Genomic DNA, 10,176 nt, shown 5'->3' on the forward strand with positions numbered 1-10,176 from the left:
TAATCAAAACCGACTTTTGAAAAGTCGGTTAGATAAGAAATATTTTAAAATTTTTCCTATATAAAATATACATCAAATAATATGTTAAATAAATTTTTCATTCTTAATTATATATTAAATAATTTTTTTATGTAATTAGGAAGTAAAATGTCATTTTTTGTCTTAATATTCCCAAAAGTAAATTATTTCAAAATTTTTTTGTCATTGTATTCATTTTTATATAATTTTTTGAAATTAAAAAATTACCTTACTTTTTTTTTAATTCATTTGAATAATAAATAAAATGTGAAAAATATTTTTGTATTAAATGACACTTAAAAATATTTTTTTTATTTACAAATTTGTATTTAAATCTTAAAATTTTAAAAATAATATATTTTATTATTATTATTTAAATTAAAAATAATATATATTTTATTATTTGATTTTGGGTGAGGGGTTGGGATTTGGTTTTTTGGGGGGGGGGGGGGTTCTCAATTATTTTTTTATTTTGATAGTCAAAAATTGTGGCTGAATTTTTTTTTTTTTTTTAAAACCCAAACCGACTTTTGGAAAGTCGGTTCTTTATTTTGGAAGTCAAGAATTGCGACTAACTTTTTTTTTTTTAAAAAAAGCCCAAACCGACTTTTGGAAAGACGGTTGGATATATTTATGTAAATTTTTTCAATTTCCTACATATTTGTGTTTTTTAATTTTTTTTAATAATATTTTGGTAAAAAACTCTGATAAGGTCCTTCGTGATTTACACTAATTAATTGTGGGATGATCTAGCTGTCATCTCCACGTTACCCTAACCTATCGATGAGCACAATTTTGCGCTCGTGCGTCAACAGCCATCGATAGCGAAGTCGCAGCCGCCCGCCGCCCAGCTTCAGCCCCAAATGGACGGTCCTCACGCCATCACCACGTTGCAAATTACAAAGCTCGCCGTAGGCGATCACGATCCTCATCGTCATTATTCAATAATTAAAAATTATTTTAAAAAATCCATTTACTTTTCTTCTTCCACATTTCTGGGCTGACTCACCTACATTTTCCCGTGATGATTTTTCGGCGTTCCGTTTGTTCAGACGTTGGGGTTTAAGCACAGCCAATCAAGGCATTTGACATTTAATCCCTCCCAGTGATAAACATTACACATAATCTGCGACTTTATTGAGGTTTAATACTTGAATATATAAGTTTATGTAGACGTATATATCTATAAATATGATAATGAGCTACTGACATGCGATACTGATTATTGGGGTTGCTGCTGTGTGCGTCCTTTTTTTAGCACCAGAGTTCTTTCTTATAATCGAGTTGCAGATTAAGGTGTGTGGGGATGGCGGCTCGGAGGATCTCGGTGCTTCTCTCTCGCTCGTTTGCTTCTGCTTCTTCCGCTGGTTTGATTTCTCGATGTGGGTATTGGCACATCTTTCTTTTTGCTTCATTTGTTCTTGTCATATGGGTGTTTGATGATATGGGTGTGCGGGTGGTTGAATTTTTTTGTGGGTTCTTTCGCAAATGACTTCTTTTGCTTTGTTCGATCGGAAAGTTCATGTTCCGGTGATCGGATTCTGTAACCTGGGTGGTAAAGCCTAAAGGCTTTGTACGTGTCGGAAGTCTTTGTTCTGTTTTTTCCTTTTAATCTATGGGTTGTTACATATTGTTGAGTTTTGAATGATGTTGATTTAGGAATGTGTTCCAGGGGAGAAGGAGAGATCGGAAGGACCTTGACTGAGTTTTTAGTTGTAGTGTCCATAAATTGTTATGTAAGGGTATATTGAGATTTTCACAATTTCACGTGGAGATACATACTTTCGTTTTTGGGAAAGTTTAAAATTTTCAAAGGACCCTGCCCAAGTGAATTGATGTGTGTTTTTTTCCTTTGTTCTGTTTTAGGCTCCCTTTCCAACTCAGAAAATATTGAGAAAAGGAATGAAAAATATTAAGAGATCTACATTTTCATGTTTGATTATCAAGGAAAAACAGAAAAAGATAAAAAAATAAAATAATTCTGTAAACAAAATTTTAATTTTACACATTATTAATGTTTAGTTTTTTTTTTTAATTATATTAAAATAATTTTTTATTTTTATTAATATTTAATAGAGAAAAAAAAAATACAACCTTATTTTCCTTTCCTTTTTTTTTTTTTCCAAGTAAAATTCTTGATCCAAAAAGACTATTGTTCTTTGTTTTATTATGTGAGTCTTGCTTTTCGTACTCACAACAATTTTATTTGCGATTTGGATCAAGTTAAATGATTGGACTACGTTGATTTGATGTTTTGGTGGAAATTAGAATGTGGGTCTTGTTATTCCAATCCCTTTCCGGATCTGGATATGGTTATTCCAATCCCTAATTGTTGTCAATGTGACAATGTCTCCCCCTTTGCAGGACTTGTTTGTCTTATAGTATGAATGAATGCTAGCTTTTTTTGGGGCGGTGGATGTGTTGGGACTTTGATACAATCTCGGGTTGTGTTTGGGAGAATGGATTTCAAGCCGCGCTTGTAACAAAACTTGTACTGCATTTTGTTCATATACACAGAAATCCAAATCCAAAGTTCAATCTCCCAAACATGGGGTTAGAGTTATTTTTCTCTCTTGGCAAATTTCTTCCCTTGATTTTTGGAGCTTTAAATTTTATTCAAGTTGTACCTTTACTATTTCTGCTGCTCGGCCCTCACCCAGAGGTGTAATGACTCCTTGATATCTGTTCCTGAGTTCCTATCTCTTAATAGCAATAAATTTTCCCAAGTAATTGTAGTTGGTGGTACATTGTTTTGTTCAGCGAGGAACTCTGGCCTGGGAAGAGATTTCTGCAGATATGGTACTGCTGCTGCTGCTATTGAAGAGCCTATTGCTCCACATGTTAAAGTGAATCATACTCAGCTTTTAATCAATGGACAATTTGTTGATGCTGCATCAGGTAATCTTTCCACCTTTTGAAATAGTAATATTGATCTATAGTTTTTGTCAAATCTTAGTACGGTAAATAGATCATGGGCTATCTTGCTGTCCTAGCATTTTCATATTACACTGCTTTTGACATGGTTGAGAATTTACTGAACTTATATCTTGGATTTTGGCCCCAGGAAAAACATTCCCAACGTTGGACCCCAGGACAGGTGATGTGATTGCTCATGTTGCTGAAGGTGATGCCGAAGATATCAACCGAGCTGTCTCTGCTGCTCGCAAGGCATTTGATGAAGGACCATGGCCAAAGATGACTCCATATGTAACTTTTTGCCTCATTTTACCTTTTTTTTTTTACTTCATGGTGTTATTACATGGAATGCAACAGATGCCTTTGCTTCAAACTTCATTTATTTAATTTTTTATCTAAATCATCCAGGAAAGGTCAAAAATAATTTGGCGCTTTGCCGATTTACTTGAAAAGCACTGCGATGATATTGCGGCACTAGAGACTTGGGATAATGGAAAACCATATGAACAGGCTGCTAAAATTGAAATACCAATGGTGGTCCGTGTATTTCGATACTATGCTGGTAAGTAAATTAGAAGAATGGCAGAAGCAGTAGCTGCAGGACTACTATATAAGTTTCAAATGTTCCTTACATTCTCTGTATTTTGTGACAGTTCTGAAACATTTAAATTATAAATGCCTCAGGTTGGGCAGATAAGATTCATGGTCTCACAGCTGCTTCTGATGGATCACATCATGTACAAACCTTGCACGAACCAATCGGGGTTGCCGGCCAGATTATTCCATGGAATTTTCCTCTTCTCATGTTTGCTTGGAAGGTTGGGCCTGCATTAGCATGTGGTAATACCATTGTTCTAAAGACGGCTGAGCAGACACCATTATCTGCTATTTATGCGGCAAATCTGTTTCATGAGGTAATTTATGTCTTCTCTTATTTATCATTGTTTCAAAGCATCTTTTCTTCAGACAATTTCCAGTGGTTGCATTTGGCCAATTTCATGAATAGAGAGCAGGGGACCTGCGCCTTGACTGTTCATAATCTAAATTGCTGGTGGAAGATGTGAAACATTCATTAACAAATTAAAATATTTGCAATGATATAAGGTGTGCCTTTTGGGCATTTTATTTAATATCTGAATAATTAAGGACTCATAGTGGTACCTACAACAAATATGAAGAATTTAACCTCGTTTTACCTGACAGCTGTAAATGTAACTAAATATGTTTCCATCTCATTTACTGGCTACGTGCTGAATCTATAATATTTCAAATCTCAAGCGAAGGCAAATTCATTTAGTTTTACTGAAACTTTGTTGTTGATTATATGCTGTAGCTAATGTATTTGATGGATCATATCAAGTTCCATTCTTATCAATAATCTTTTTGACAGGCTGGGCTTCCTTCTGGTGTTCTAAATGTGGTTTCGGGTTTTGGTCCAACTGCTGGTTCTGCTCTTGCCAGTCACATGGATGTGGACAAGGTAATCTGTGTTCCTAAACTAATCTCCTATCTGTATTGCACTGAAATATATGATCCTTGGTTCCTTAAAAGTGTATCCCGAAATAATCCTTTTACACTTGGTAAAATGATTTTGATGTCTAGTTGGTGTGCAGAAAGATGAGTTATTGCATATAGCTGTTTTTATGCCTGCAGTTACAAATTTACTATAGTGGGTTAGTGTAGGATTAAAAGAGTAGTGGTTAAAAGCTTGCATGTGTCACTTCACTAGGTATATCATCGAAAATTTTCTCCTGCAAATAATCTAATTATTTATCCTGAACTTCTATAACCCTAGGCTTTGTCATTTTGTGCATTTGTTGAAGTTCCCATGTTTATGAACTCAAACTGTATTGAAAATGTTGATTGGTGGAGTGAAAAGGGGAATTTTTTTTTTTTTGGTACATCTCATACAATGGATCATTGGGTTGAGCACAAAGGAAGTGTTTTTCCATTTCTTAGGCCTATGCATCATGGTTCAGTCATGGAATGCAAATTGTGCTAATGTAGAGTGGTAATGTATCTTCCTCCTCTCTTCTTGCTGAGATAGGATGCCCAATGTTTCTCTCAGTTGGGGAGATGATCTTTCATTCAAAGATCAATTTGCTTCAACTGTAAAGAAGTATGCTCAATGACTTTTCACTGATGCCTGCAGGCCAGCGCATGTATATCAGTCACTTAATGGCACTTATCGCTCAACTCTCTTTGCAGCTTGCTTTCACTGGATCAACAGATACAGGAAAAATTATCCTTGAATTGGCATCTAGAAGTAATCTTAAGCCAGTGACTTTGGAGCTTGGGGGGAAATCTCCTTTCATCATATGTGAGGATGCTGATGTAGATAAGGCAGTTGAGATGGCTCACTTCGCTCTTTTCTTTAATCAGGTACTTCCATGGAATAATTTTTTAAGGGGTAGGTATCATGGAACTATGGAAGATAGAATTCATTGCTTACAAATTTTGTGCCACCTGCAGGGACAATGTTGCTGTGCTGGCTCTCGTACATTTGTACATGAGCGTGTGTACGATGAGTTCATAGAAAAAGCAAAGGCACGCGCTTTGAAACGTGTTGTTGGTGATCCATTCAAGGCAGGCATTGAACAGGGTCCCCAGGTAATTTGTTATATTTTCTTTATATAGAAGATTATTTTTATAATTATTGGAAAGATTATTTTTTATTTGATACTTGTTTCTCAAATCTGCCGCTGGAAAGTCTTAAAATGAATTATTAGTTATCTTTATACTTATTTTTCAAATCTGCCAGATTATTTCATTAGGATAAAACAGAAAATTATGGTATTTCCTCTGAACATAAGCATACATTTAAATTAACTCACGCAAAATTTTCCTAGCACACACTTCCTGGCAATGCTGGCTGCTATCAAGTATTAGAAAGTATAATTTTATCTTGGGGGTCATGTACTGACTGCAATTGTATATATCAGATTGACTCAACTCAATTTGAGAAGATCCTTAAGTACATTAGATCTGGGACTGAAAGTGGAGCTACCCTTGAAACTGGAGGAGAGCGATTTGGCAGCAAGGGCTTCTATATTCAGCCCACCGTTTTCTCCAATGTCAAGGTACACCATCCAGTGAAACCATTTTGCTTAATAGGTTGAAATACTATTTTTTTTCAGGTGCACTAATATGTTAATATACCGAGAAAACTAACAATATAACACACTAGGATGACATGTTGATAGCGAAGGATGAGATCTTTGGTCCAGTGCAATCTATCTTGAAATTCAAGTGAGTGTGAAGCCCTCTCTATTCATTCCATGTCATTGTATTATTCTACTGCTTCATTATTTACTTGCAAATTGCAGGGATCTTGATGAAGTGGTAAGAAGAGCGAATGATACACGCTATGGATTGGCTGCAGGAGTCTTCACCCAGGACATGGACACTGCCAATACTTTGACACGGGCATTGAAAGCAGGGACAGTATGGGTTAACTGCTTTGATGTCTTTGATGCTGCTATTCCTTTTGGAGGATACAAAATGAGTGGACATGGTAGAGAAAAGGGTGTTTACAGTCTGAATAACTACTTGCAAGTGAAGGCTGTTGTTACTCCTTTGACGAATCCTGCGTGGTTATAGATGTGCATGTTCATTTTGATTATCTGTGATATTTGTGAAAATAAAGAGGGAGCAGTATCAAAATTTTTGGTTGCATTTGCCTCCTGTTGACAATGATGATGACGATCATAAAATATTGCTGCTTGATTGATATGGACTTGAAGAAGGAACTCAGTTGCATAGTTTTTCTGATGATTCAGGGAAAAAGCTCAGATTATGCAAATGTACATTTCTTGGAATGACGGCTCCTCTTGTTAGATTTGCTCTGTTTTTATTGTTAACTGTTTTTGAGGAGACACTGCGCATGTTCTGTTTGCCCTGTGTTGTGGTTAATAAAATTTTTATTTATAGCCAAACAAATGTTGATGATTGACATACCGGCAATAAATATAGTTGATAATAGACCAAGTTATTCTGTTTTTCACATTTGAAAGATGTTCCTTTTACTTGCCCTCTTGTGTGGAACTTGGAAATCATTAAGGGAAACAAAGAAAGATGTAGATGAAATCATTTTCAAAGAAAATGAGAAAGAAATTTGATTATGGAGTAAATCAATGAATATCTTTATTTTTCATAACTGTTAATTTTTTATATATATATATATTTTTAATTTTTATAAAGGAAATGAATTTTATTTGAGCAAAGTTCCATTCTTAATAATACTTGATAGAGGGAGAAAATACAAAGCAACATTTATTCTCTTTATTTTCTTTTCCTTCCCATTTCTTTCACAAAACCTATTACAACTCATAGTTGGTTTAGTTAGTTTGGTTAGTTTTTCAATTGTTCAGTTCAGTTTGTTTTCTATTTTTTTGTTTTCTTCTTTCTGTTTCTTTCTTTCTTCTATTCTCTGGTTATATATACAGAGATATCAGATTGTATAAGGTAGATGAAATGAGAGAATTCTTGGCTTGGTTTTTTAGTCTTCTCCTTCCTCTCGTTACTCTCTCATTACTCTGTTTCATGGTACTAGAGTATATATCTTAAGAGGGTCTACTACAATGTCCATTCCATCTGCCTCAGCATCTGTTTCCATGTCTAACACAAGTGTAGAAAGCAGTCCATACCATTTACAGAATGGTGATTCACCAGGTGCAATGTTGGTGACCAATGTATTCATTGGTGAGAATTATCATACATGGAGCAAGTCCATGATGATGACCTTGAAGACGAAAAACAAAGTTGGATTTGTAGATGGATCAGTTGTTGGACCAACCTCAATAGATCATTCGAATCCATTATGGGAAAGATGCAACAATATGGTATATTCTTGGATTATCAGTTCTGTGTCAAGAGATATTGGGGCTAGTATCATTTGTTCACAAACTGTGAAAAATATGTGGCAAGATCTCAAAAATAGGTTCACATAAGGAAATGGGCCTAGAATTTTTCAATTTCAGAAAGATCTATCAATGCCGGTTCAAGAAAATATGTCGGGTAAGAGATTACTATACGAAATTCTAGTCTTTGTGGGATGAATTGGCTGATTACAATCAAATTCCCACCTGTTCTTGTGGTATTTTAAGAACCTACACATGTGATGCCATTCGACTGTTCTTAAAATATCAAGATAGATAACATGTTATTCAATTCTGGATGGGATTGAATGAATGTTTTTCTCCTATTAGAGGCCAGATTCTGATGATGGAACCTCTACCAAAGATCAACAAAGTTTTTTCTTTAATGATTCAAGAAGAGAAATCGAGGGAAATTAGCAGAACTGGTGCAATCGACACTGTGGCCTTTATTAGTAAAATGCAAGACTCAAATTCTTCAAGCCAAAGATTTGTTTCTAGAAATCAGCAGCAAAGGAAAGGCAAATTGTTTTGAACCCATTGTGGTTTCAATAATTGCACGGTTGATAAATGCTACAAAGTACATGGCTACCCTCCAAGATTCAAATTTAACAATTCTCGACAGAAAGGAAAGTCTTCGTCGACAAACCAAGTCACGAGGCAACCTCTTGATACACCCTTTGAATCTTCTAATCAATTAACTTTCTCTCACAAGGACTGTCAGAAATTGTTAACTTTAATCCACTCACAATCTAATCAAACCATCACTCATAAAGCAGCCAATATTGTTTCTAATACTCCTTGACAAAATACTCAAGGTATGATACTTTCCAATTTTCCTTCAAGTCATTTAGCATCCTCTTCAATATCTCAGAATAATTGGATTGTAGACACTTGTAATGACCTGCTTAACTAAATGGGGGGGTTTTTTTTTCCACTGTAATGATTATCATACTCTGATACCATAACATTATCCTAAGCAGCGAGAAGAATAATCATGTAAACAAAACCTAAACCATTACATACAATACCAGAGTTTTGAAATGTTTTGCAAAATATACAACATAACTGTATCCCCAAAAATTGCCCTCAACTAGCTAGGGTAATATAAAAATGTTCCCAAAATGATACTCACTCTCTGTCAGGGCACTACTGAAGCCCTTCTATTTGCGAGCCTGATCTGCTCGCCTACCTGGATCACCTGAAAATATATCAATACTGGGATGAGCCAACGCTCAGTAAGAAAAAATATACTATTACTAGTGTGTGGTAAATGAGCTAATAATAATGTGCTAAATCTGATTTTATATAAACTTATATAACTGGATATGTTAAGTACAGTATCAGTAAGAAAATGCATCCCTTATCCATGTTGCTTAACATAACAGTATTGTAAGTTATAACTCAAAATACTTCTAATGTACATAAGTAGGGTCCCCGAACCAGTAAATCCATACGTATGTAATAATAACTGAAACTGTTCCCTGTGGCTATTTGTGTCATGACATGCCCCTCATGACGAGGTTGTGTGGCCCGTAGGCTGGATTTACCCTGGCTGGCCAACCAAGAATAAATCACTGAACTCTGTCAGTCGACCTGCCCACCTCAACCCATATTTGGATGGGGAACCTAACCTCTTCAAGGGCCTAGCTGGTCGATCATACTACGTATATCTGAATAGGTGGTTGCACTCATATAGTAACATAGTATCTGTAGCAACAGTACCGTGCTCTGTAGCTGCAAGTCCAACAGGGTCTGATATCGTATAATATATTTCTATATACGTGTCTATCTGATTTACCATGATTCTGAAGTACTAAAATAACCATGATACTGCATGACGTACTGAAATCTGAATAATCATATGCATATTCGTGATACTGGAATTCGTATAATCATGGTATTGAAATTCATAAGATCATGGTACTGAAATATCGTAAAATCATGGTATTGAAATTCGTATAATCATGGTACTGAAATGCGTATAATCATAATACTAAAATTCGTAAAATCATGAAACTAAATTCATAAACATATCCCCGTACCATATATATAATCATAAGCCACACCATACTAAAATATATAATTTTCATAAATAAATAAACTGCATAATATTCAGAAGCCCCTACTGTACTCTAGCCCGATACCCACAGGGCCTCCTACAAAACACCCTAAAATCAATATTTTTCAGAACTAAACATTTGTATTTTTTTGCCTCTATCATTTTCTATAACTACCATAAGGCCAAAAGGAGACTAAAATGCCTTACCTTGAATTTGGGATGATTTCCAACTCTAATTTCCCGACGATTCGCTCCGGTAGATGTGTGGAGAACTCCGCCAGGAGCGTTGTAGTAGCTTCAGATCGT

The 10,176-nt window shown here is 35.2% G+C and overlaps 1 protein-coding gene across 3 annotated transcripts; it reads left to right on the forward strand.

The window, feature by feature from the left end:
* Nucleotides 1-789: 789 nt before the first annotated feature.
* On the forward strand, nt 790-6,873 carry LOC131144348 (benzaldehyde dehydrogenase, mitochondrial-like). Of its 3 annotated transcripts, XM_058092932.1 has the most exons (13): nt 790-929; nt 1,071-1,160; nt 1,277-1,400; nt 2,779-2,916; nt 3,083-3,225; nt 3,343-3,496; nt 3,619-3,848; nt 4,325-4,414; nt 5,143-5,316; nt 5,407-5,544; nt 5,877-6,014; nt 6,122-6,183; nt 6,261-6,873. In XM_058092932.1, exons 3-13 carry the CDS (start codon nt 1,325-1,327, stop codon nt 6,532-6,534), a joined length of 1,617 nt encoding a protein of 538 aa, XP_057948915.1. In that variant the 5' UTR covers nt 790-929; nt 1,071-1,160; nt 1,277-1,324; the 3' UTR covers nt 6,535-6,873. The 3 variants fall into 3 exon arrangements, with proteins under 3 accessions (XP_057948915.1, XP_057948916.1, XP_057948914.1); XM_058092933.1 differs by having other exon boundaries at nt 790-1,160; XM_058092931.1 differs by having other exon boundaries at nt 1,071-1,400.
* The last annotated feature ends 3,303 nt before the right edge of the window (nt 6,874-10,176 follow it).

Source organism: Malania oleifera, chromosome 12 (genome assembly GCF_029873635.1).
Source record: "Malania oleifera isolate guangnan ecotype guangnan chromosome 12, ASM2987363v1, whole genome shotgun sequence".
NCBI classification, from domain to species: domain Eukaryota; kingdom Viridiplantae; phylum Streptophyta; class Magnoliopsida; order Santalales; family Ximeniaceae; genus Malania; species Malania oleifera.

Bases quoted from the DNA above. Each gene is read 5' to 3' on its own strand.
- LOC131144348 (XM_058092933.1), top strand. From the start codon at position 1,325: ATGGCGGCTCGGAGGATCTCGGTGCTTCTCTCTCGCTCGTTTGCTTCT. The intron at 1,401-2,778 runs GTGGGTATTGGC...TGTTTTGTTCAG, and splicing joins CGCTGGTTTGATTTCTCGAT to CGAGGAACTCTGGCCTGGGA. The intron at 5,545-5,876 runs GTAATTTGTTAT...TGTATATATCAG, and splicing joins GCATTGAACAGGGTCCCCAG to ATTGACTCAACTCAATTTGA.